Source organism: Lupinus angustifolius, chromosome LG18 (assembly GCF_001865875.1).
Source record: "Lupinus angustifolius cultivar Tanjil chromosome LG18, LupAngTanjil_v1.0, whole genome shotgun sequence".
Classification (NCBI taxonomy): domain Eukaryota; kingdom Viridiplantae; phylum Streptophyta; class Magnoliopsida; order Fabales; family Fabaceae; genus Lupinus; species Lupinus angustifolius.
In genome coordinates, this window is record NC_032026.1 from 16,540,400 (window position 1) to 16,566,754 (window position 26,355).

The 26,355-nt window shown below is 37.1% G+C and overlaps 6 protein-coding genes and 2 long non-coding RNA genes across 16 annotated transcripts; 4 read left to right on the forward strand and 4 right to left on the reverse strand.

Annotated features, from left to right (window-relative positions):
• Window positions 569-3,103, forward strand: LOC109332597 (probable polyamine transporter At3g19553). The gene is made up of 2 exons (XM_019567578.1): window positions 569-1,644; window positions 2,300-3,103. Exons 1-2 carry the CDS (start codon window positions 698-700, stop codon window positions 2,826-2,828), a joined length of 1,476 nt encoding a protein of 491 aa, XP_019423123.1. The 5' UTR covers window positions 569-697; the 3' UTR covers window positions 2,829-3,103.
• On the reverse strand, window positions 3,414-6,394 carry LOC109332596 (pentatricopeptide repeat-containing protein At5g02860-like). Of its 3 annotated transcripts, none has more exons than XM_019567577.1 (2): window positions 6,254-6,394; window positions 3,414-6,223 (listed from the first exon to the last, which is right to left on the reverse strand). In XM_019567577.1, the coding sequence occupies exons 1-2, from the start codon at window positions 6,320-6,322 to the stop codon at window positions 3,896-3,898; spliced, it is 2,397 nt and encodes a 798-aa protein (XP_019423122.1). In that variant the 5' UTR covers window positions 6,323-6,394; the 3' UTR covers window positions 3,414-3,895. The 3 variants fall into 3 exon arrangements, with proteins under 3 accessions (XP_019423122.1, XP_019423120.1, XP_019423119.1); XM_019567575.1 differs by having other exon boundaries at window positions 3,414-6,214; window positions 6,245-6,394; XM_019567574.1 differs by having other exon boundaries at window positions 3,414-6,394.
• Window positions 6,539-7,730, reverse strand: LOC109332592 (glucan endo-1,3-beta-glucosidase). The gene is made up of 2 exons (XM_019567568.1): window positions 7,676-7,730; window positions 6,539-7,590 (listed from the first exon to the last, which is right to left on the reverse strand). The coding sequence occupies exons 1-2, from the start codon at window positions 7,728-7,730 to the stop codon at window positions 6,539-6,541; spliced, it is 1,107 nt and encodes a 368-aa protein (XP_019423113.1).
• Window positions 7,565-16,829, forward strand: LOC109332593. 5 transcript variants are annotated; one of them, XM_019567572.1, is made up of 15 exons: window positions 8,565-8,596; window positions 8,691-9,278; window positions 9,413-9,622; window positions 9,724-10,032; window positions 10,530-10,666; window positions 10,834-11,112; window positions 11,176-11,988; window positions 12,724-12,865; window positions 12,979-13,138; window positions 13,297-13,460; window positions 13,848-13,933; window positions 14,272-14,371; window positions 14,970-15,031; window positions 16,016-16,175; window positions 16,371-16,829. In XM_019567572.1, the coding sequence occupies exons 2-15, from the start codon at window positions 8,715-8,717 to the stop codon at window positions 16,536-16,538; spliced, it is 3,354 nt and encodes a 1,117-aa protein (XP_019423117.1). In that variant the 5' UTR covers window positions 8,565-8,596; window positions 8,691-8,714; the 3' UTR covers window positions 16,539-16,829. The 5 variants fall into 5 exon arrangements, 4 of the variants coding, with proteins under 4 accessions (XP_019423116.1, XP_019423114.1, XP_019423117.1 ...); XM_019567571.1 differs by lacking the exon at window positions 8,565-8,596 and adding an exon at window positions 7,565-7,632 and having other exon boundaries at window positions 8,694-9,278; window positions 10,834-11,988; XM_019567569.1 differs by having other exon boundaries at window positions 8,333-8,596; window positions 10,545-10,666; window positions 10,834-11,988.
• LOC109332604 lies at window positions 17,510-18,138 on the forward strand. Its single transcript, XR_002105908.1, has 2 exons — window positions 17,510-17,762; window positions 17,808-18,138. It is a non-coding gene; the product is annotated as an uncharacterized LOC109332604 (long non-coding RNA).
• On the reverse strand, window positions 17,817-19,489 carry LOC109332600 (extensin). 3 transcript variants are annotated; one of them, XM_019567586.1, is made up of 6 exons: window positions 19,280-19,489; window positions 18,982-19,180; window positions 18,817-18,868; window positions 18,487-18,715; window positions 18,286-18,414; window positions 17,817-18,184 (listed from the first exon to the last, which is right to left on the reverse strand). In XM_019567586.1, the coding sequence occupies exons 1-6, from the start codon at window positions 19,446-19,448 to the stop codon at window positions 18,159-18,161; spliced, it is 804 nt and encodes a 267-aa protein (XP_019423131.1). In that variant the 5' UTR covers window positions 19,449-19,489; the 3' UTR covers window positions 17,817-18,158. The 3 variants fall into 3 exon arrangements, with proteins under 3 accessions (XP_019423131.1, XP_019423130.1, XP_019423129.1); XM_019567585.1 differs by having other exon boundaries at window positions 17,817-18,185; window positions 18,290-18,426; XM_019567584.1 differs by having other exon boundaries at window positions 18,286-18,426.
• On the reverse strand, window positions 20,203-25,711 carry LOC109332595 (presequence protease 1, chloroplastic/mitochondrial-like). The gene is made up of 15 exons (XM_019567573.1): window positions 25,548-25,711; window positions 24,983-25,445; window positions 24,790-24,880; window positions 23,929-24,446; window positions 23,685-23,849; window positions 23,370-23,588; window positions 23,153-23,280; window positions 22,371-22,560; window positions 22,176-22,259; window positions 21,940-22,037; window positions 21,427-21,691; window positions 21,102-21,264; window positions 20,844-21,024; window positions 20,579-20,650; window positions 20,203-20,489 (listed from the first exon to the last, which is right to left on the reverse strand). Exons 2-15 carry the CDS (start codon window positions 25,118-25,120, stop codon window positions 20,348-20,350), a joined length of 2,454 nt encoding a protein of 817 aa, XP_019423118.1. The 5' UTR covers window positions 25,121-25,445; window positions 25,548-25,711; the 3' UTR covers window positions 20,203-20,347.
• Window positions 25,642-25,998, forward strand: LOC109332603. Its single transcript, XR_002105907.1, has 2 exons — window positions 25,642-25,739; window positions 25,802-25,998. It is a non-coding gene; the product is annotated as an uncharacterized LOC109332603 (long non-coding RNA).

A 26,355-nucleotide genomic window follows, 5' to 3' on the forward strand; every position in this document is an offset into this window, starting at 1 on the left:
ACTATTTTCAGAATCAACAATAATTAATATGAAATAACTTTATTAATTTGTAAAGTATATAAATGATGTGAGAAAATTGAAAAGGAGATCTATATATTCTCATTTGTATATGAGTATATCAATTTAATTAAATAAAAAAAATTATAAAAACAAAATTATAGTTGATGTAGATTTTTAAGACAAATGATCTGAAAAAGTGAGAAAAATATATATTGTTAAAATCCAAAAATAGATAGAGAGGTTTTGTTGTTCTGGTGGTATCCATGTTCGGTGGCTCCGCGTTGAAAACGTTGTTATTATTATTATAATGATCATCATAGTTCCTTCATAGGACATGATGCCATTTGATGCAAAGAAACAAACTTTGATTCTCATGATGACTTTACTTCCTTCACTGTTTCAAACATTTTCTTCTTGAAGCAAGATGCTGCACTTCTTCGTTAACCCTTTTCAATCTCTCTTTCATCCTATCTTTTCAATCTCTCTTTCATCCTATCTTTTCAATCTCTCTTTCATCCTATCTTTTCAATCTCTCTTTCATCCTATCTTTTCAATCTCTCTTTCATCCTATCTTTTCAATCTCTCTTTCATCCTATCTTTTCAATCTCTCTTTCATCCTATCTCTTCAATTATATAAATTTGCTATGTGTTTGATCCTGGTAGTATGTGTTGAGTATTGAATCAGGGTGAAGAGGAAATGTTGAGTGATGTGAAGAAATCGAATCATAAAATAACATTACTGCCACTGATTGCTTTAATATTCTATCAAGTATCTGGTGGTCCTTTTGGAGTTGAGGATTCTGTGAGGAGTGGAGCTGGTCCTCTTTTATCTTTGCTTGGATTCTTCATTTTCCCTTTAATTTGGAGTATACCTGAAGCACTTATTACAGCTGAACTTGCAACTGCTTTCCCTCACAATGGTGGCTATGTTATTTGGATTTCTAATGCTTTTGGACCTTTTTGGGGCTTTCAGGAAGGTTTTTGGAAATGGTTCAGTGGTGTCATGGACAATGCTCTTTACCCTGTCTTGTTCCTCGATTACTTGAAACATTCCTTCCCAATCTTTAACCAAACCATTGCTCGTTTCCCTGCTCTCTTATGCATCACCGTTTCACTAACTTACTTGAACTATCGAGGCCTTCACATTGTTGGCTTTTCGGCTGTTCTGCTTGCCCTTTTCTCACTTTTCCCTTTTCTCATTATGGCCCTTCTTTCCATTCCACACATCAAACCTACGAGGTGGCTTGTTCTGGATTTTAACAATGTGGATTGGCGAGGATTCTTCAATACCATGTTCTGGAATTTAAACTATTGGGACAAGGTTAGTACCCTTGCAGGAGAGGTTGAAAATCCCAGTAAAACATTCCCCAAAGCTCTTATGGGAGGACTAGTTTTGGTGATCTCCTCATATTTGATTCCATTGCTTGCCGGAACAGGTGCTTTGAGATCCTCTCCAAGTGAATGGAGTGATGGTTATTTTGCAGAAGTGGGGATGTTAATTGGTGGTTTTTGGCTGAAACTCTGGATTCAAGCCGCGGCTGCTATGTCTAACATGGGCTTGTTTGAAGCAGAAATGAGCAGTGATGCTTTCCAACTTTGTGGGATGAGCAAGATGGGAATGCTTCCAGCTGTATTTGCTTCAAGGTCAGGAATGTTCCATGCCATGGCTTCCCTTCTTAATATTATAATAATTGTGTCAATACATTTTCAACCCCTTCTTTCATTTTTTCAAATTAAACTTATTGGAGGAATCAAATTCAGTTAATGATAACCACTTTTGCAGTTTTATTTATCAATGGAAAAACTGAGATGGCCTGTGGTTGGACATGTTAACTTTGTACCTTATTTATTTTTGTCCTAGTTAATATCCATATACTACTGTCTTCCTTTTTATTAGCTCCTATGTATATATACAGACAATTATGTCATTCATACTTTGAGTTTAATTTTGATGTACTGTGAAGTTTTTTACTATATCAGCCAATCATGCATAACTACATAGGTGTTCAATTTTAGGATAGTGACTAGTTTTTATAAGAGTGGGGCATTTTTATGATGTGGCCAGTGTAAGGTTAGTAAAGAACAACCTTTACACTCAGTCAATCATAACTAAATCCTTATACTTTCAGGAAGGAACCTTTTAATAATTTCCTTAAATGGAATTTATGGTGTCTATTCTCTTTTAGACTTTGCCTTTAGTCTTAACTGAGGGCTAGGTGACATTTTCTAGTGGAAACATAAAATCTTGAACTGAAAAGTTTCAATGATCTGACATTTGTGTGATACTATGTACGTGTAGGTCCAAGTATGAAACACCCACCGTCAGCATTTTGTTCTCTGCCACTGGAGTTATCTTCTTGTCGTGGATGAGCTTTCAGCAAATATTGGAGTTCCTCAATTTCTTATATGCTGTAGGTATGCTTCTTGAATTTGCAGCTTTTATAAGGTTAAGATTGAAGAAGCCAAATCTTCATAGACCATTCAAGGTTCCTTTGGGAACATTTTGGGTAGCCATGCTTTGCTTGCCTCCTACTTTGTTGCTTATTTTTGTAATGTGCTTGGCTTCTTTGAGGACATTCTTTGTGAGTGGAGCAGTAATTATGATGGGCTTTATCCTGTACCCTATCTTGGTCCAAGCCAAGAGTAAGAATTGGATACCATTTGAAGCAGAACCACCTTCCTTACAATCTAATGGCTCGGAGGGTTGCCATTCAGCTGCTTCAGAACTTGTTGACCAAGAAAACAAGGATGTTGATCTTATGGTGAGCTCACCATTTTTTAATGGAGAAGAATTGTCTTTAATTCAAAGTGATTCAAAACCAAACTAGCAATATCTTGGTTTGACATGATTTCCGGACTTAGCAGCTTAACAGTTCACATAAGCGTGTTGCTTATGCTAGCCTTCTTGGACATCGCTGGAGTAGCAGATTGGAGTGTGATTTTGTATTATGCTGGAGCTAATTATGTCCAGTACATGGCATGACCAGATCATGTTTTTGTTGTAATTGTATTGTTTTAAGCTCTAAACATTTTTGTATTATTACCATCAATTATGCAGAGTTTTAGTTATTTCAGTTTGTTCAATACACTTAATTTTTGTGACGGTGGCAGGAGCGACATGCTTGATGCGCTTGTTCTATATTTATTTTCAGGTTTCGCTTGTTCTATATTTATTTTCGGGCTGGAAACGAGCAAAGTTTGGTTGAGTTATATCCTGCTGGCTCTGTTGCTACGATCTATAGTCTTAAAATCTGAATGTATAGAAGTCTCTATCTGATTTTACTTTTAGTAATTAGGTTTTTCATACATCGTATTGCTGTCTTCCCATGGTTTTCACCAAGGTAAGCTTCACTAAACTATTTTTTTACCAAAGAAAGCATATAACAGTGTTACCTCTTAACATTAGCCATTCAGGTTTTAAAGGGCAGGTTTAAAATTGAGACCAACAGCACTTATACCTGCAGGAATTGTATTTAATAGAGAACTCTTGAAACATAGCCTAACATAAACACACATGTCTGTTTTTATAGCTACACAACATTACAACCCCAAATACATACTTTTATCAAAATGCTCCCCTACGAGTCGTTTTTGTTGAATCCATTACTGTACATGCTATATTCTCAATGGTAAAACCAAACCAACCCTCTCCTTCTCTTTGTATTCTGTAGTCCCTGGCCTTTCTGTACACCCTCACCCACTGCCATCTTCTGCAGATCAACACCAACTAAAGTAACAACACGGTTTACATACACAGGGTATACACCAATCTCCTTATCCAAATATTACAGAACATGGTAGCAAAGCAGGATTGAGGAGGGGGGCAACTAATTCCTAGAGGTCAAAGAAACATTCCAAACTCCGACGAAGCCTCCTGCAAGTGGTCGTGAACAACTCATGACCATTTCTTTGCTATTCTCTCTAGCAACCTGCTTTCTTCCTCCTTGGAAACATGTGGGCCAATATCACCAAGGCTTTTAACAAAATATTTTGCCTCGTCTTGCCGATTGAGCTTACAATACCAATCAATTATGGAGTTGAAAGTAGTCTGGTTCGGCTTACATCCCTGCTTGATCATGTATCGAACTACATCAATAGCCTCAACAAACATTGAGTCAGCAGCATAAGTAGCAATGAACGTGTTGTAAGTTACAACATCAGGAACAAGTGCAGCAGCATCTTTCATTTCTGAAAATATCCGTGAAGCCTCCTTCATCCTACCATTCCTGCAATATGCGTATATGACTGTATTGTATGAGATTTTATCAGGTTTCATACCTTTCTCTAGAATTTCTCTCAAGACTTCTTCTGATTTTTGGAAGTTTTCAGAACGGCTGTACATATACATCAAGCTATTATAAGTAGTCAGAGTTGGAGTAAATCCACTCTCGTACATGAAGTTCAAAATCTCATTGGTTTTCGCCAACATCTGCTTCCTCCCATATATTGAAATCATTGCATTGAGAGTAGTTATGTCAGGTGAGATTCCTCTTCTCCTTAACTCCAAAAAAGCACGTTCGGTTTCCATTAGGAGATCAGTCTTGCTATTTACTAGAACAAGGGTTTTCAAAAGAACAGCATGTGTTTCAATAGAGCCAGAATATATCTCTTCTGCAAAAGCATTCATCCTTTCAATCTGCTTACCATTGGCATAAGCATGAAGTAAAGAGGAGTATGTTAGCTCATTAGGTTTACACCTACCGTCCTTCATTTCAGCAAGCACTTTCTCAGATTGTTCCCAGAGCCCTCCTCGAGCCAATGCTGCTAAAACAGCATTATAAGTAGAAAGATCTGGAGCTACTCCAGCTTCCAGCATGCTCTTATAAACACCAATGGCTTGGTCAAAGGAACCACACCTGCTGTATGCACTTATTAGAGTGTTGAATGTGTCCCTTTCAGGCACAAACCCCGCTCTCTTCATTTCTTTAAACACTCCGGATACCTCAGAGTCCATTCCATTCTGTCCAAATACAGCTAAAAGTGTGTTCCAAGTAACAATATCAGGGGAGCAATTGCATACCTTGATCTCCTCAAAAACTTTCATCATTTCGACAAACTTTCCTCGGTTGCCATGCATCTTAATAAGGGCGTTAAAGGTGCAAATATTAGGTTTGCATCCAGCTGCTCTCATTTCTTCAAAAACATTCATGGCAAACTCATCTTTTCCAGCCTTGTCAAATCCTGACAAAAGAGTGGTGTATGTAAAAACATCAGGTCTGATCCCTTTCTCCATCATCTGGGTTTTAAGATTTAACGCCTCCTCCAACAGACCACCCCGAGCATAAGCCGATATCAATGAATTGAATGTTACAATGGTAGGAGAAAAGCCATTACTTTCCATCTCTCTTAGAACCTGCATAGCCTCCTTAGGCTTTCTGGACTTGCCAAAAACATCCAATAAGGCATTATACGTAACCTTATCAGGTCTAAATCCTGCTAACTTCATCTCATCAAACAGCTGGACAGCCTCTTCATACAAAGAACCACGGCGACAACAACTTATAAGAGTATTATAGGTGTACAAATCGGGTGGAACCCCGTCTCTCTTCATAGCATCCACAAGAGCTATAATCTTAGACCAAGGCATGCCCATTTTGCCATAAACATTCAAGATGACATTAAAAGTGATCAAAGTAGGGGTACAACCCTCTTGTTGCATCTTATTGAAGACATTGACAGCTTCTCTATACCTTCCATTAGTGGCATAAGCAGTTATCAATGAAGTATAAGCATAAACATCAATCTGAATGCCATCATTTTGGAGAGTGAGGAGTAGCGAGGCTGCAGAAGAGACCTTATTAGCTTTACCAAGGATGTTGATAATGACAGCGATTGAAGAACCATTCAAAAGGGAAGCACAACCTTCCCTATGGCGAACATAGTCAAAGACATTGAGAGCAAGTTCGAATTTTTTGTTAAACCCTAGAGCCTTGATTATGGCAAGAATATCAGAAGCGGCGGTGGGGTGGTGTTGGGGTTGAAAGAGGGGCTGCAAGGTGGGACCCACCTGGTCGGAGCGGAGAGACGGGTCGAGCAGGGAGTGCAGGACGCGGGTGGCGGAGGGGGAGAGGTGGTGGGGTGACCATGGCCTGCCGCGGTTGGGGTCGGAGGACCTTCCGAGGGTTGTGCGGCGGCGTTGAGGAGCAGAATTGAGGTCATGGATAAGAAGAGGAGGGAATGGTAATTGTGTGTTATTGTTTGCTGTTATTGGAATTTGAGAATGAGAATGAGAATGAGAATGAGAATGAGAATGGTTGGAAAAGAATGGTCTCGAAGGAGGTGGTGTTGTGAGGAGAAGAGGAAGATTTACCCTTTCTACCATAGGAAACCACTTTCACTTCACAGGAACTTCTCTTCAACTAGGTTACACAGAGACAACCGTTATTATACTCCTCAACTCAACACAGATTCTCTGCTTACTTCTCATTTATCTATTTAACTTTCTTTTTTATTTTTATTATTATTAACATTTAATTATGGAAACATACTATCATTACACCAACTCTTAATCTCATTGAAAAAATACATCATATTATTATTAGTTTAGAAAACAAAGATACATAATAATTAACAAAAAAAGTAGTTGACTAGTGTGATGGTAAGCAGAATTCTTCATAATATGGATGTCATAGACAGGGGTCATATTGGGCCAAAACAGCCCAAAGTTTCTCTCACATGTTGGACCTGCCTTTAAATTTTCATTAAACAAAGCAAAAATGTATGTTTGAAAAGTTCTATTAGGCATGAGAGGTGTTCCAGCCCCACTATTAAGATGGCGTATGAGATTTCCATTGTACTTAGAAGCACTTATTGGATCCACTCCAACCTGACCTGGATCACCCACTGAAGGCCACCCCGTTTCTGCAATACCAATCTCAATCTTGTTCTCAAACCCCAACAACACTTTTATTGCTGAATAAACACCATCCAGTTGTGCATCCAACATGTTTGTGTATAGGAGCTTAGTGTTCTCATCAAACACACCTGCATTTGGCTGGAAAAGTGCGTAATCAAGGTCATCATGTGTGCACCCAAAGAAAGGGTATGGGTTAACCATGAAGGGTGCATTGGTATCTTTCAGAAAGTTAAGCATTGGTTTTATTATATGGGTGTCATAACCTTGCCTAAACTTGGCACTTGATGGCGGTGTTGTGTTTGACAAAATACCCAAAGAGAGTGGTGTGGACACTTTGATATGGTTGTCTAGCGAGGCTGCCGCAAGGGCTGCGTGGAGTGTTTGCATGGCAGGTACAAGGTTGGTGATAAGAAGCTTGTTAGCGGTGGATAAGACTTCATTGCCAACTAGAATCATGATCAAGTTGGTGGAATGGATGAAAGGTTGGACATTGGTGTTCACCCATTGTTGAGCAATGCTCAAGTTAGTGATGTGAGGGATTTCATCATTAGGGACACTTATGGTCACCTCAATCCCAGTGCCTGCAAAGGCTTGCAAAATTTGAGGGTTGGCATCAAAGAGTCTCACCCTGCTAATGATGGTGGAATGTAACAGAAATTTTGCAACTTGAGGTGGTGGAGGAAGGTTGTTTGCTATCGTCCCATAATTAACACCAATTCCTTGGCCTCCTCCTCCTGCATGCAAAACATGGCAACACTAATGGAATTAGGAAGGAGGTAATTGTAGAATGGAAAAAGAAAATGGTATATATACACACACCTTGGATGAGAGTTAATACAAGAAGTAGCACAAGTCCTTTTAGTGTGGAGGCCATAGTAGCAACATAAAATCTTAAAGTGGATGTTGGTGAAGAAGAAGTAAGTGTTGAGAAAAAAGGTTTGGATTGTTAGATTAGGTGGAAGTGTGTTATTATTAAGAGAAGTGTTGAGTTGGTGGGAATAATGATGCGTTAGGACTTAGGATGTTGGGAGAAGGAAGGTATTGTTTGTGTGAGAAGAAAGGTCTTTATTAAAAGAAAGGCCATGACCTTACGGATAAGCCTAACTACAACTTCATTCACTCACTCACTGTTGTTAATGGTATTGTTATTACATTCTTCCTCATCCATTAACCATTCACTGCAAACACATTTCTTGTTTGAATTATGAGGGATTTAAAATTGTTGCAATTCATTCATTCTTCAATAATAAAACAGTTGCAATTGTCCATATATGTTATACTTGATACTTCATATCCCCAATGCAAAACAAAAGTACATATTCAAATGGAATCCATTAACAATGATTTATAATCTAATCCATGGTTGAGAATAAAAGATAATTAAAGTGTTATTATAATTTAAGGGCAAGGATTATAAGAAAATAAATAAATATTGGAAAGTAAGATTTAATTATGATAATTGAAGCACAAAACATTTATCTGTTTGATTTAAATTTGAAAGGAGAAAGTAAAGTGAGTGAGAGAATGGATTGCAGATTTGCGTCATTGTTTGAGAAAGTGCAACATCCATGGCTTCCCCCAGCCACATGGGAGTCCATACCAGATTTGCGTCGTTCTTCTTCGAATGAACCACCACGATCCCTCTCTTCTTCTTCTTCTTCGAATGAACCAGCACAATCCCTCTCTTCTTCTTCTTCTTCTTCTTCTTCTTCTTCTTCTTCTTCCCTCTCTTCTCTCTCTGTAACTAACTAATCAACCCTAATTTCATTGATTGATTTTTATTTGTTGAAATTGAAATGACTACTAACTAACATTTTGTTATTCTGATCCTCAGGAGTCAAGTTTGGTTGGGTTGGTGATGAATGCAATGCAAGGTTTAGAGTCTTCCCTGATTACTATACAAAACATCTCTCAAATCTTCTCTACTCTTCCTCCTCATACTCACAACATATCTTCTCTCTGGAATCGAGCTTCCACCACTCATTCCTTCTCTAAAATTCTTCATTCCATTTCTTCCATTGGTTCTCTTGTTTTCCTTCTCCGACATTTTGTCAACTATTTCACTCTTAATATCTCCACTCTTGTTAATCAAGCATTCGCTGTTGCCGTCCGTACGCTCTTGGAAGGTTACATCTCTTCACTACACACTATTCATCCTTCTTCACTCTTCAGGAGATCCAAAAATCTTCATTCCTCTCTCTCTGGATGTCTCAACACTGTTCTACTTTCTGAATTCACATTGCTTGAGTTTTACCTCCACACCAATCAACTTAGGACTCAGATTCAAACCCTCTCAACCATCTGTAACCTACATATTTGGCCTCATACTTCTTTTCAGGATCTCACTGCTCAAGCTACTTCTCACTTTTCTAACTTTTACAGAGGAGGGGATTTACTCACTTTTTTGTATAACCAATTACAGGTCACTTTATTCTTTCTCATTTTATTACTCTTATTTCTTATGCTCCTCACTTTCTGTGTTTCTCCTTCCTCTATATATTTGCTACAATCACTTCTTATGTAAATAACTCTTTCAAATTTCTTGTAATCATTTAGGTCGCTGATCCTGCTCACTCTACCCTGCTCAAGTTTCTCTTTCTTCGATCGTCTGAACCATATTGTGGGTTCATCAGATCATGGATTTTCAAGGCAGAAATCTATGACCCATATAACGAGTTTATTGTAGAAAGTATGGAGTCTCTTTCTCCCAAGTCATGTGATGTTAAACATGGCAATTCTCTTGACCTACAATTCGCAAGCACCAGGGTAATTGTTTCCTCTGGGACCTGTAAAATGTTTTCATATCCATCATAACTTTATATTGCCTTGTTATATTGATTCTAGTGGTGGCCACTTCCTAACCTCAGGTACGGGATGGAGTTTCCGTTCCTGCATTTCTTAAAGACTACTTGGTTCCACTTGTAAGAGCTGGTCAGCAGCTTCAAGTACTCTTGAAATTGCTTGGACTGTGCATCCATGTTCCCGGAGACCATAGTTCTGATGACTTCCTTCCCTGCTGGAGTGGCTTTTCAAGCAATAATCCATCTCATTCTTCTCCATTGACTTTTAGCAGAGATATTATAGAAGCTATGGTGGTTGCAAGAGAGAGTTATTACAAAAGGATGAATGATAAAATTGAAAGCCTTTTAAGTGGCTTAGAAGTTAGATATCAACAGGTAATCATACTCTATAGTTTTGGTTCCTTTTACACTTGCCATCTTGATGTTATGTAGTCTAAACTCTAAAGCTAAAACAGAAGATCATTTTCTCGTAATTGTTACATAACTCGTTACTTGTGAATATAATGTCTAAAAAATGAAGTGCTAGCAAATGTAATTGTCATATGTCATTATGCTAGTTCCCCCCCTCACCTTCTGTTTTTGGGAAGTCTTTCTAGTTATATGGATTCTCACATTCTTGATTTGGTTTTGGGTGCAGTCCTTCAGGTTACTGCACTATGTTCAATAACAGATCTACATTTCTTTATTTAAGATAAAAAAAATTATGACTCAACATCCTTGTACAACAACCAAGCCTTTATCCCGCTTTTATGACGCAACATCCTAATATTGAATAAAATTGTCTCATCATAATCCTAATCCCATCGAATACTACTTTTCCCATTGTTAGCATGTGCTTATTTCTTTCTGTTTTTTTCCTCCTTATCATGAAGGTTTTCCTTTTTCAGGTTACACATGATTCAATACCTTCTTTCGATAATGGTGGAGGGACTTTAGACAATCTTGGTCAGTTCATGTCAGAAGACAAACCCATTGTTCGTCCAACAGAAGATAAAGCAAGTTCAAATATGTAATCTCTCATCCCCTGGTCCCAAAAATAAATAATAACTAAATATGTGTGTGAGCATGCATTGTGTAACATATTTCTTCTCATTTGCTGCTTGCCATCTTATTTGTTTTATCCTTACAACTTTTTCCCTTTGCTATGCTTCATTGATGTTTTATAGAAATTTTCAGGGGCACTGATGGTTTGGGATCTGATGTCTCAAGTACAGTAGATGATTTCTCTTTGCTGGAAGATATGTATGATTCATCTGAAAGTTCATCCTTGAGTAGCTCCGAGGAGCAATTGGAATCTGATCTGCTTAGTGGGTGGCCTTGTCCATTAGCTGTGCAACAAAATCCTTTACCTGGATTACGCTTTTGTAAGAGTAGAACCTTACATAGTTCAACAAAAAATTCCCTTCATCATGAAAAGTCAGGGAGTGATTTGCTTAAAACCTTTGATAAGATTGAGGCCAGCGATAATTTGGTGAAGTCTTGCCACAAGGAAATGATATCAAGTAACATGTCTAATCCTCTAAATCATGAGGAATCGAGCCGTTCATCTATTTTCAGCATTCAATACAGAGAAAGTTTGACTGATTGTTTTTCGGCAATGGACCACCTATTGAAAAACTCATTTCTTGATGATGAATCTGTTGGGAAAAAAGTGAATGAAAAGCACCTTGGATCCCTAAGATATTCCATGTCATCCCAAGATATTCTTACCATTAGTGATACACTGAGAGGGGAAGTCATGAGTGAGGATCAACCAGATAACAGTACACGTGCTTCAAATTGGTATACTTTTCAACCACAAAGATTTGACCATCAGTGTAATATTCCTAGCATTAATCCCCTTAGTATGAACCCAATGTTGACAAGAAATGCATTACTCCACCAGATGGGTAGGAATCGAGAAAAAGGTAAAGCAGATCATGAACAACCGTTGCCTTACTTCAACTTTTCTATGGTGGAAGACCCTTGTAAGGTTTATCTGGACAAGTCACCTACCAACTCTAGATGTAGAGGTGCATCTTCATTTCCACTTGACAGTAGTGCGTCTACTAATGGGAGTAAGAATAATCAGTGTGGCAAAATGGGCCATTGTACAGAGGATGGGTTGGTTGATGTTATCGAGAAATGTTTTGATGCTTCATCAGACTCGATGGACCATAAACAAGATGTTTCTACAGTTGTATCCGGTGGGAGCAGCTGGGAAAGATTGCTTGGTAGTTTTAGAGAAACCGTCAATTGTGATGCTATCCACAAGCAGAGTTTGGTGTCAACATTTGAGATACCACTGGATATTATAATAGACAAATGCTTACTGCAGGAAATTATGCTTCAGTATCCTTATCTTTATGTTTACTAGTTTATGTATAGCCTTATGCATTTCATTCCTCTATTGCCTCTATTTCTCTGCAGTCTGCATGATACATCAATTAAACTGGCACCAGTTTGTCATGAATAACCAATCCGTTAATGAATTCTAACATCTGGGCCTTTCAATTGTGTCCATTTATCTGACTATTTGTAAGTTGCATCATTCTCTCTAAATGGGTTAATGCAGCCCAAATCAGCCTCTTTACCGATGAAGTTGATATGTGCCAAACTACTCGAATGCAAGGTAGTTATAACTTACATGGGATTTATACTGCTTAGCAGTAGCAACTCTTGGATTGGATTGTAAAATATTACGGTTGAGAAGCTAAAATCATAAATGAAATGTAGTTCTTACTTATTTTATTATTTTAAAATGTAAGAGTCCTTGATATGGGTAACTTCGTATTTCTACAATAACATCCAGATCTTATGGGGCAGGCTGATGCCACTCAAAATTTATCTTCACACTAATCAATGTGCCTCAAGTATTATTGTGCTTGCCTAGGTGCAAGTTATGCAGTAAACCTGTAAAAAATGGGCTACTGGTATGTTGAAATGGATAGCGCTGATTTAATGGCCATGTTAAGAGTTTTATTTGTGGAAGTTGACAAGTGAAATAATGTAAAAAAAAAAAATTATACTCTCAATTACCTGTAATTGCCAGATAGTTCTATTGTTGCTTGTCCTTAAAGATGTCAGATATAAATATGTCAGCAAGCTAGTTATCAATGTTCTTGAGGAAGCATTTGAGTTGCAAGAGCATCTTTTGGCACTGAGACGATATCATTTTATGGAGTTAGCAGATTGGGCAGATTTGTTTATCTTATCTCTCTGGCATCATGTAATTCTGATTCACAATTATTTGTGTAGCATTTCATAGCTGTGGCCTGTTAGTTCTGACTGTAGTCTATAATACTGCACTATTGCTCATATTTTCTTTACTTGAAATCACAGAACTGGTCTGTTACTGAAGCAAATGAGAGACTTTCAGAAATTCAAGGTCTACTTGAGTTGTCAATACAGAAATCTTCTTGTGAACAAGACCCTAATAAGGATAGGTTGTTTGTGTACATGAAAGGAAATGGAAAATTGCCTCTTTCCACATCTGCTATCGGTACATCCATACATCTGATATTGTGATTGTTGTTATTTATTTGTGCTTTTCAGTTTCATTTCTAGTTTGATTAGACGCCCTGCACCCCAGCTCTCCTCTCTGTGGGGTGGTGGAATATGAAACTATGTATCTGATAATGAATTTGTGAATAATGGCAGGGGTCCGTTCTTTTGAATTCCTAGGACTGGGTTACCGTCTGGATTGGCCACTCAGTATTGTTTTAACACCTGCTGCATTAAAAATATATGCTGATATATTCAGCTTTTTAATACAAGTGAAGCTTGCAATTTTTTCATTGACAGATGTATGGTGCTCATTAAAGGTGTGATTTATTGCACTTTTTTCCTTTTTATTATCACACACCTGCGTTTGTGTTTCTTATATCTTCTAAAATCTAAATATGCCGTTGTGAATTTCTCTATGAAATACATAATGGATGGGCTGCCACGTTCGAAGTAGAAGTTAAACATAACACACACACCAAGGTTCCTTTGATGAATATTTGATAAACATCATATAATATGGTCACTGGTCAGATGATAGGAATACTTATGCCATAATATATTAACGAGCCTGTAATTTCCTGAAGTATGTAGTCTGATATCCAAATTTGCTTCTGTTGCTCAGAGATGCACATACGCTCTGGATTTCTGTGGCACCTAAGGGCTTTTGATAATAGTACTTATTCTCTTTCAATTCTGATGAACAGGATTTGGTGCATACAACCGATAAGTATCTGAATTCTGAACTGCAGCAGCGTGAGGCTGGGCACCTTAATATTTTGATGAAGATGAGGTATATATGGAAAGTTCTGTTTTTTAACGTCTCACGTGTAAATTTGATATCGTTGACAGTCCTCAAGGATCATGTTATCATTTTCATGGGCAGGAAGAACTTGTAGGTTTGCCCTATGTGATCCAGGTGGTAAGGGTGGGAGTAGGGACACTGTCATTTGATCTGTTAATCTTTTAGATTCTGTAGTTTGCATAAAGAAAAATTTTCCATTTAAATATAAAGAGAAACTTAGTGAGCACCACTTCGATAGTCCCTTGAATAAATTTCAAATATTAAAAATGAACTTTTGTATGCATATCTGTACTTCTAAGCATCCTTTGTTTGACTTCCTATTGCAGGCACCAGATCAACCATTTTGTATCTACTTTGCAGCAGTATGTAGAGTCACAGTTATCTCATGTGTCATGGTGCAGGTTTCTTCATTCCCTTCAGTATAAGGTTTGAAGTCAACTTTTCTTTTTGAAATTCTGATCTTTAACTTAGGGAAGGGGGAAGACCTTAATATATGGTGTGTAATAATGTCTTATAAAATAATTTGGGTAGTACTATAGTGTTAGTAATACAAGCTAAACCCACTTAAATAACCACTGTTGAAATTATATGGTTTAGGTAGGGATGGAGGAATGTAGAGGAAAAAGTCAAAATAAGAATATTATAAATGTGGTGTGTAATAATGCGATATAATAGACAGAGCACTAACCCCTGTTTATTCTAGGAATTACACTCGACACTAACCTCTATTAGATTACCACTTGACCCCACAATATAATCTTAAAATATCTGACATATTCCTGAACAAATAAGGAAGCTTAATAAATTTGTATAGAACTCTTAAGATTGCTTCCTCAATTACAGTACTAAATGATTCCACAATTGGATTATAAAAAATGAACTCAGTAAATTTGGATGGTCATTTTTTCTACCTCACTCATTTGTCATTTTCATAGCTCCTAGTTTATAGTAACCTAGATAACCTGTATGACTTTGTAATTCAGTTTTCATATGATTGTTTTGGATATTTCGGTCATTTATGCAGGTGAAAGATATGATGGATCTTGAGTCAGTGCACATGGAATATCTTGCCGATTCGTTATGCATGTAAGTTTACATTTATTTGTTGCTTACCATTTACATAATTACATGTATAATGAAGGGAACAATTTAGTGCAATATTTTTGGTAATAGTGATTGCTTAAGGTAACAAATTGACTTGTGAATTCTTCCACCATGCCCTGTCTCTTCTATGTGAATTTCTCCTCCGGTCATGTTATCTTTGAAGGCCTGTAATGCATATCTTGACATCACATGCCCTGTTTACTGGTTAATGGAACGTGTAATTGAATGCTCGGTCATTATAGGCCTATCCATCTTGTAATAATATATCAAGGCAGATTGGTAATAACTTCTATATATTTCCATTTCTTTGCTGGTGCCTTCCCTAAGTTAATCAAACGTTTATAAAGGCCTAGATGATTTTCACCTCTGATATATTAGCATTCCAATACCAGTGATTTTATTTTAATAATGGATCAGGGCTGAAGTCTATTGTCATTGAAATATTCTATAAGCACCAACTCAATGTGTGGTAAAATCGTTCTATCTTTCAGACTGTATTCACACCAGAGATCACATCCTTTAACCCAGTTTGCATAGTCATGGATGTTAATAAGTGTTTAATCAATTGTGCCCATGTTCTAGGTGACCAGATGGGTTTTGGTTTAGTGTGAGGTTTTGAAGTTGGTTATAGAATAATTAGGTTTAATTTCACCCAAGAAAAGTAGCTCGTGGGGAGATGGTTGCGAAGCCTATAATGGCTCTTTACTGGTGTACTCAATCAATTTGAGACTTCGACACTTAAACACCCATCTGTCACTGAGGATTGGATGATATCCAATGTATGAAGTTTGCAAGACTGGACATTATCGGGATATGGTCTGTGAGAACATATTGGAATAACTGCAATAATTCTGTAGTCTTTACTCATGTATTCATTTTTTTGTGATACTGATACATCCCTGAAGTTCATATGGTAAACTGCCTCTGATTCCAATAATCAGTGTTTTACGTTTATATTATTTGTAGATGTTTCTTGTCTGATGAAACAAGGACAGTAGGTAGCATTATTGAGAGCATTTTGCAATGCGCACTCGATTTCCGGTCATGTCTTACAGTTGGTGCTCGGGATATTGGGAGTGATCAGGAAGCTTTGTTAGACATGCTTTCCAGAATCAATATATCACAGGTAAACCATGCATTTGTAGGGTCTGTTGCCCTCAAATAACTTTACCTTTACCTAAAAACCCTCCTGAAAACATCCACCCACTGGATAAGAACACAAGGAAATGGATCATCCCACTCTTGAACATGTCATGCGTCTTCTCAAATAATTGGTCCTAGAGTAAATAGTATATTGACCTTCTGATTGAATTTATTGCAGGTGCTTTCCATAAAGCAGAAGTTTGACAGAAGTCTAAAAGAATTGCACATTTGCTACATTAATGAACCAAAACATGGAAATTTTGGGCTTTCTCGTTTCTGGGAATATCTCAATTATAATGAATATTACTCACATGTCAGCAATGAAATGGGGTACTATGCTCTCTGAAATTGACTAGCTGTGAAGATGGATAATGGGATATTGTATTAGCTAAGGTCTAAGATGCCAGATTTGACTCGATGTATGGAAGAAAATTCTCTGGGTTAGTTTGCCAAGTCGTGTATGTTTTGAATAGCTTTTTTTTTTGGTACGTGATGTTAGGGATAGCTTAACCAGATGTGTATTTGATGATAGGAAGAGAAAAAAATGAAAGTACCCACTATATTTTTTACATGTGAATGGAATTACTTCCCAAGGATTTGGTAATGGAAATTGAGATCCTATAGGGGTCACAGTAGAGAATGTCTGAGGTACTAATGTCTCAATCTACTATACACAGGGAGGGCGGCTCAATGAATGAGCTCTGACCTAGTAGAGTTTGTGGAAGCTAAATGTAATCAACATTACACTTGCAAATGGGGACATTCTTTCTATGATTTAAACCTGTGTCCTTTCGATTACTAAGTAGCAATCTTAGCATTATGTTGAGGCTATCTCTCTTTTAATTTACTTTGTAATATATTTTGTAAGTTGTACTTATTTAGTTTGGATTGCACATTAATAATAGATAAGAACCGAAATAGAACAAGAGTGTGTCTCTCTATATCATTGCTCGTGATTAATTGGTTGGGAAAATACTATTGACATTAACAAGTGAAAATGTGTACAATTTTATCAGTTGTATATATCACAAACTGATAAATTACAAGAGCGTGGCATATAATTGCATTTGAAATGATCGAAGTATGACGCAATATAAACGCAATAATTGAATAACAATATAGTTAATATTTCTTAAAATATCAGTCTATATATGATGTGAAACAGTGAAAGCATGAAATCATTTTTGGTGTTGTGAGAAGAAAAGTGAGGTTGGAGTTAGATGGACAAAGATAGAAGCATAGCAATGAGGCTAAGATGAGTGAGGTTGGAGTTGGAAGGTGAAAGGAGATAGAAGCATAGCAATGAGGCTAAGACAGGAAGCAGAAGGCTTGGAAGCCATGAAGGTTCCAAAGCCATTGAAGTCCCTTCCTTCTTTATTGCTATTCTTCTAATGAGAATCCATTTCATTTGCCAAGCTGTGGCCTCTCTGAATTTGTTCCCATAAATATATTAGTCTCTGCCTGTTCAATTCATAAGGCGAGTGTTTTAATGCATTAGTCATCTCTTATACGGTTGCATTTGTTGAATGGTTATGATCATATCTCGGCAATCAAAGAGGTTCTTACACAAGTGTGAAGACTCTTATGGTTGGCCTTCATTCCTGTGGGAAGACAGCCATTTTTCACAAGCTCAAAATAGGTGGAAACAGTCACAACTATATCTAGTAACTAATAATGGTGATGTTATACATCCAAAAACTCACTGATTTAAGTGCACAAATTCATCAAAGACAAATTATAGCTCACACGGTTGGATAGGAACCATCATAAACATAAACCTTGGCTCAGCATGTTTTAGAGTAAAAGTCTAAGACTAATACTCCGTAAGTAAAAAATAAATAAAAACATATAAAACATGAAGAGTTTGTGATGAAAAGTAAAAGAATACTATATGACAGAAAAGATGTACAAGGCCATAATCTGATGTTGCCTCTTTGCTTGGTTGAGAATGTAGATCCATGTCATGTCAGTATGGTGGTGGAGGGTATGTTCCTGAATAAGGATGTGATTTAGAAAGGAGACAAGTCGAAGGAGCAGTAAGTAATAAATGGAAACATGAAAGAATAATAATAATAATAATAATAATTACATACCATGAGGAGGAGGAGGATATGCAGAAGGAGGTGGATATGGAGGTGGGGGATAAGCTGAATTTGGCGGGTATGGTGACGGTGGATAAGCAGATGAATGTGGAGAAGAGGCAGCCGGGTATGATGGTGGGTAGGGAGATGGTTGTGGATGTGGATGTGGATGTGGATGTGGAGTGGGATAAGGAGACGGGTGTAAATGTGAATGTGATTGTGGAGTAGGATAGGGAGATGGGTGTGAATGTAAATGTAATTGTGGAGTGGGATAGGGAGATGAATGAGGAGTGGGATAGGGAGATGAATGAGGAGTGGGATATGGAGATGGAGGGTAGGAAGTAGAGTGTGGAGGAGGAGGAGGCATGGAATATAAAGGAGGAGGAGGAGTTGTTGGTGGAACATATGGAGGGGCTGATGGAGCATGGTTTAACTCTGATTTCTGCAATTTATTTAGCAAAAAATACAACAATCATCGAACTCTATGTCTGTATGTCATGAAAACAAAATAATGAAAATATATAGCAGGGGGTGTGGTGTTACCATGTGGTTTGCATTAGCATAATGCAATATGAGTTTGACTTCACCAGCATATCTGCCAAATAATGAAAATATGTATGTATGTATGTATGTATGTATGTATTAATGTATTACAACAAGGTTATAAGAGTATTTAAGAGAAACAAGGTTGAACGTGATATAAGATACCTGCCAGTTTTAGTTTGAAGGGGCCAAGAAGAATCATCAAAACCTTGAGAAAGAACCTTGTTCAATTGGATCTTTCCGGTGCCGATAAAATCATCGAATGAGAGAGTGTTGGAGTTCCAAACAAGCACAATAAACTCTCGAAGCCCTTCAATCAGAGGAAACACGAACTTCTCTTGAAACACGGGATTCTTACCTCCATCTGCAATTGAATCGAAGTGGAGATGAATGAATTGAAATGGAGATGAATTGAAATGGAGTGAATTGAAATAGAGATGAATGAATGAATTGAAATAGATACCTGTGCAGGTTCTGGTACGGAACTTGGTGGAAGCATATTCGAGACAAACGTAGGGATCTTGCCTCGAAATCCATTCAGTGTCTTTCAATTTTGAGCAACCAACAACTGTTACCTCTAGACTCTGCCCTTGAATCCCATTCCAAGAAGAAGAAGAAAAAGAAAAAGACATATTCAAACTTGATAAATACCTAATAATAATACCTAACTCTCCCTTTTTATAATTTTCAAAGGAACTATTATTATTATTATTCAAACTTGTTAGTAATAGTACTTGTTCTTCACGCGTATAACAATAATAATATTCAATTCATCAACTCCGCTTCCTTCTTTCTCACAAAACAATCCCAAACTCATCCTCCCTAATAATAATAATAACACCATTCTTACATCATTTTTATATCAATGCACTTCTAGTCATACACAAACAATTAGCATTTATTTGTATTATTATTTGTAGAAAGATAATGATGATTAAATATGAATAGTGGATAATAAATTGATAGTATATAACACTTTAAATGAAAATAGTAATAAATAATATGCATTATCTTGTTAGATCCTCCTAAACAAGTATACACATTATTCGCCATTTATTTGTATGTATGTCAAGGACCTAAAACATGAATTTAAAAATATTAAATTTATGTTTTCCAACCGGGATGTAGTAATTCCTATCTTGGAAGAGAAGATGTACTTCCATTGAGAAGATGTACTTCTTCATTTTGTGTGCAAAATGCATGGTGCCAACACACCTTTCCTATGAAGCTATGTTGAATAATTTAGAGGGAAATCTATCATTTTTAACTAACTCTCTTACCAAACTCAAACAGTAGTGAAAGAACATTGTCACTACATTGTTTGGAAACTTAATTAATTTAGCCATATGCCATAACGCAAATAGGATTATTATGGGAAGAAAGTATAGGGTTATTTTACATGATTGCACCGATTGTGATAAGAAAAAAACAATGCTTATCCGGCTTATGCATCATCACTTACCCTAGGACTAGGACTATGAATATCAATTTTGAAATTCATAACTATAACAACAATAAATAAATGTTGAGTCTAAATGGCTTTCTTTAATTCAAAAAAGTTGGAACGGTCTTTGTTAGCCGCATCTACATCATCTGGAGATGCCACTGCAACAACAACTCCCTTATCCTTAACTGCTTCCATTGCATTTATAAATTCTTTGAAGTCCTTCACACTGTCAAACAAAACAACAAATGGTTTCAAAGGTCATGATTCAATTAACAAGCACCAGCAAGTATCAATATTTTATACCCAAATCTTTACCTTGTAGATAATATCTCTTCACGTCTCCTTTGCCTTTCTTCCTCTTTTATACCCAGTAAGTGGCGCAACATACTGCAGATTAAATGAAAAGAAAACCACAAATAATTACATATTTACAATAAAAACCATTAACATTTCAGCAATTAATCTTTGCTTAGAATGAGTTTGTATTTTGTCTATGTCTAAAATTCTTCATTGAGATGCAAAAGAACCAAATATCCTACTTAAACAAGCTTAAAAAATATCAATGATTGCGACCACATACCTGCTATAACCTTTGGCATCAGGAAGTTGATAGGCATCTACATCCCCAATGGTTCCTATTATGGCTTTTGTTAGAGTATCATCATCCATTTCCAGTCCTCTTAAGAAGTCACCAGTTCCATCATACACATCAAGCGACTTCAGCAAGTTCGGATCACGGTAAGATAAGAACGAGAACACTCCTACAAAGAGAAACAATAAGTTAAGACTGCAAGACAGCTACTCAATGTTCATCATGACTAAATAAAATACAACTTACCTGAATGAGTATCAAAATCACAGAAACCTCCATAAGCTCCACCGCTAACACGTACACGGTCCCACAACCATGTATTGCTAATGTATTTAGAAATAACATATGCACTCCCATTAAGCTTATAACCCGTATCATAAATGTTAGCTGCTTTTCCAACGTAATTAACCTGTAGAAGGAAACACCGTGATTTATTGACAGAAACACAAATCACGTGCAATGACAAAAAATTGAAATGAAATTTGGGGTAAATGATAAACTATGCTTTGCCTCTGAACAATACATATAAAATCATGTGTACAAAGGATGGCAAAAGGAAATAATCTTTTACTTGAGTAGGTATCACGATAGCTTCATTTGTCAATGGAAGTCTAACATCCCAAGTAGTTGTTGCAATCAGAGAGCTGGTAGGAAGCATATCAACAAATTTGCTCACAACTTTTTCAATGTTTGCAAGGTTTTTCCCGTCAGAAGTGATATTTATCAAGCAACCTTGCTTGGAAAACACAGATTTGCGAATCTCTTCAAGAGATGATGAGATGGCAGTCCAATCTTGGTCAACTCTCACTTCAAGAGTTCGGAGGTATTCGAGATAACTACAATGAATATACCAGAAAAATAAAAGTATACAACAGGAGTTATAATTCTCTTTCCATATCAAACATAAAAAGTTGATTTAAAAGGACGAGTATGAAACTGTCATCTGTACATGGATAATAGTAGTGATGAATCATTATCCAAAAGATAACTCTTATTAGAAACATTTAATATTGACAGGAGTGGATACAATGAGAAAGAACTATATGTAAATATGCCCTCACTAACAGGGCTTCAATGTTCCAACCTGAGACCACCCATCTTTTCTGAGATCCAGCCTGCAGCATTTAGTTTTGCATCCATTCTTGCAGCTGCAATTCCATGACCACTGCCTCTTAGCCGGTTCTGACAATAGACAAATATGCACAATACATATAATCAATGCCGGGATTCCGCATATTAACCTGCTATCATCTTTTCCCCCACTTTGCATAAAACAGTGATAATTTTGGATAAATATTAAAAAAAAAAATTGACAATTACCTCCATTCTTGATCTACTCTGGGAAATAAATTGTTTGAAACGTTGTTGGTCTGTAAATTGTACATCTTGAAGAACAGAATTAACCTAAAGTGACAATGTTTATAATTAGGGTTTACACGATCACAGTAGAGTTTTAGGCAAATTATTCAGAGCATTGAGTGTACAAACAGGGAACTTTTAAACAAATAAAAGTACCAAATCATAAAGGTCTTCAGCACACCAAGCCATGGCCTTGCCTCGAACAATCATGTGAGTACATGGATCTTCCTTACCCCGCACAGATGATGTGAATGGATAAACCGATATTCCTCCAGTCTTTCTCCCAATCAATTGGTTTAGCTGGACAAAGGTCAAGTCCTTCGTGCCCATCTCCAGCAATGATTGGCTGTCAAAAATGACAGGAGAATTACAGCGATGTAATTTATCTATCAAGAAAATGTTTCTGATGTACACAAAACAGGGAGCGGAGGCATTACAAATATCAAAAGAAAAAGGAAAAAAATTTGTTGACAATAATACTAAAAAGGAACATGTTGCGAACCAAAAAATAAATCAACACCGAAATTTAGATTGGACAAAGCTAATAATTTGTTTAAGAATCACAATAATAAGACCTCTAAGCAGCACAAGAATCTTCTGAAATTAGGTTTAATAAAAATGAATAACCTATTCCAGATTAAGAAGGGTGTTAGAAACCCACAATGGAAATTGACACAGACTCTCTTGCAAGGGTTTTCCCTTTCAAAACTGAGCAATAACTCTGTCTACAATAAACTCTAATTCAAAATCCCCCGTCTAACCGTATTTCCACTTAATCTCCTCTAACTAACTAACTGCAGTTGTCCAAACAGAGGGTCAGTGAAAATATAAACACAAATTTAATTAGGTGTGCAAGTGGATTTTACTACACAAGTAAATATTTGGAACAATAAGTGGATGGGGAAAATTAAAACATTCTTCAGAGGTTATATAATTACCAGAACAATGGGACCAAGGGAAGAAGCTCTGGCTTCAATGAACCCATATTGAATACTATTTCAGTGTAAAGGACATCATTTGTGAAGAGATCATGCTGCAAAACTTTTACTCCATTGATATCCCCAACCTATATTTGGCATGCAAATCCTTGTGAATCTCTACAGATCATAAGGCCAAAACATGTAAATTCTCAATCAAGGAAACAGAGATGATAACCTCAGTGGGAACATGAATAGGTTCTTTCGGAATATCTTGTAGAGAAAGACTAGGAACAACTTTCAAAGCTTCTGGTGGGTCAGGAGTTTCCTGCTTAAGCCGAAGTTCATGAGTAGCACGGGTCAGCTCTGCCAGATCTTCTGTTGTCATACTAGCTTTGATTTTCTGTAATGTCTCTTTCTCTGTGGCTTCATCACGAGCAGCTTTTTCAGGATCAGGCTAACAAGGAGAGATTTGCATCAATAACCAATATATTGTGTGCAAAATGGCATCAGCATATACAGTTTCTCAAGGCTAAAATAAGTAACTAAGTACCTGCATTTCAACAACAACTTGATGAGGATTGTTCAAGATGAATTTCTCTATTAGAGGAGAAAAAACAGATATAGAGCCCTCCTTTGCAATTCTAGATTTCAGGTCTTGAAGAGGTTTCTCGTACTTGAGTGGCTCAAAGGGATTCATATCATAAATCCATTTACCCTACAATATGCAAACAAAAATAAATCTAATTTGTCAAAGGATGCTCATTTTCCAGAACACAGAATCGAGCATGTCTTACAATGGACCGGAGCATGAGTGACAAGCCACGAGGAAATGACCCAGTGTTGTTCTCTCTGAGAGAAAATTCAATTGTATTCATAGAAGCCTCAATAGCATCTTCATCAAAACCTTCCTTTTCCAACTGTTTAAGTGTGTGGATGACCAGCTCTTCTACTTTATGAATATTGTCTTCAGAAACACCCTTCATTCCAATGCTAAATTGGGGCTGAAGTAGTTCATCTTCAACACCACCACCAACAATGGCATCACCTAGTCCACTTTCTAGTAAAATTTTCCTCAGTGGTGAAGCAGGAGTGCCCAACAAAAGATGATCCAGAAATCCAAGTGTAAGCTCAGTTTCCAAATCTAAGGGCTTGTCAGAGAGCAACCAGTTAAGGCAGACCATATGCTTCTTCAAATCACTCCCTTCACCAGCCGGATATTTCTCAACAACCCGAACTGGCTTTGAAAATAGTTTTTGTGATTCGACCTTTGATTCATTTGGGGCGGAACTTGCATCAAACATATCCAAATACTCTGGACAAGAGGGAAGAGGCAGAAGTAAGTAGTTAATTGCTACAAGTCTGAGCTCTAAAATCATTTTTCATAATTGGTCTGAGATATATAGACCATAAACAGAAAACAGAGCAATCATGATCATGATATACTTTCCGTCAGCAACAAAGATAACAGCGTGCAAAATAAGTGTAATGAATACAGAAATATAACAAGTCAATCACATAAATCCAAGGGAAGATATATATGAGCACCCATGGAGAACTGCATACAACCTCATGTTTGTTCCAAAGCTTCAAATGAGCATATTACTGTAATTGCTGGTCTTTACATTTAAAAAACAAGTAAACCGAAATGTTATTACCGCTCAGTATGCGGAGGCGCTCATTTGGATCATCATCTCCATAAAACCATATTCGTGAATTGCTGGGATGGTAATACTTGCGGTGAAATTCCTGTGAACAGTTTAAAATGATGAGCATCATCAATGAAAAGATTAAATATTTTTAATGACTAGTAGTTTAAAGATGAATAAGGTATATTTGTGAAAAATAAACCTTAAACTCGTGAAATGTCAAGTTTGGAATAACTCTGGGATCGCCACCGCTGTCAACACCATAGGTAGTGTCTGGGAAAAGAGCCTGTTGAGCAGCCCTGCCTAAGATATTATCAGGTTGAGAGTAGACACCCTTCATCTCATTAAAGACAACACCTTTGTAAGTGATATCTTCAGAGGGATTATTGAGCTCAAAGTGCCAACCCTCCTGTTGAAACGTATGCAAGTCCTGAACGCATCTAGGGAAGAAGACGGCGTCGAGGTAGACATCAACAAGGTTATAGAAATCCTTGGTGTTGGTGGAAGCAACGGGGTAGCAGGTCCTGTCGGGGTAGGTGAATGCATTGAGGAAAGTGTGCAAGCTTCCTTTGAGGAGTTCAACAAAGGGTTCTTTGAGAGGATATTTGCGTGAGCCGCATAACACGCTATGCTCCAATATGTGAGGGATACCAGTGGAGTCTTTCCTGTATGTATCAGTATTATTAACAAGGAGGGTATTAATAACAATACAGATATATATGTATATATATATATAGAGAGAGAGAGAGAGGGGTTGTGTTTGTTACGGAGGAGTGCGGAAAACAATGCCAAACACTTTATTCTCATCGTGATTGGAAACAGAAATGACCTCAGCCCCTGTCTTGATGTGTTTGAAGAGGACAGCTTTTGATTTGCATTCAGAAATGAATTCCTCGGAAACTTTTTCAAAACCCAATTGATGAGCAACTTCATCATTTACTACAAATAAAGAAGGAATGGTAATAATATTAATAAAGCAGTGTATATGATAATAATGATATATATATCGAGAGAGAGAGAGAGAGAGATACCAGGAGAAAGAGGAATGGAGGGAAGGGAGGCTCGAGGGGAGAGAGAAGAGAAGTGGTGATGGTTGATATCTCTTCTTCTCCTTCTTCTATCTCTCGGGTAAAGAGAAGAAGGGAGGAATCTTGTTGGTGTAATCGTGGAGTGGTAGCGGCGAGGGCGAGGAAGAGAGAACAAAGAGGAACGGCGGAATAACAGAGAAGAAGAAGAAGAAGAAGAAAAAGAAGAAGAAGAACGAGAAAAGAAGAATCGAGTGCTAGAGGTGCACGAACACCCAACAACTACTGCTCTTTCCATTCTGCTAAACCTATCTCTCTCCCTCTCACTGCTCTAACTCTATCTATTTATTTCTCTATTTTTTATTAATCAACAACAATACTTCCCCCACTTACACAACTCACCAGCAACAACCACACAAAATATATTTATATTTCTCATAAAACACATTTTATTTTTCTTAATTACTTCAAACTGTCACAATACTTGTTCACTTCACTCATTATCCACCAAACATATTTTGTCTTTACAGACACCAAATCAATATTATAT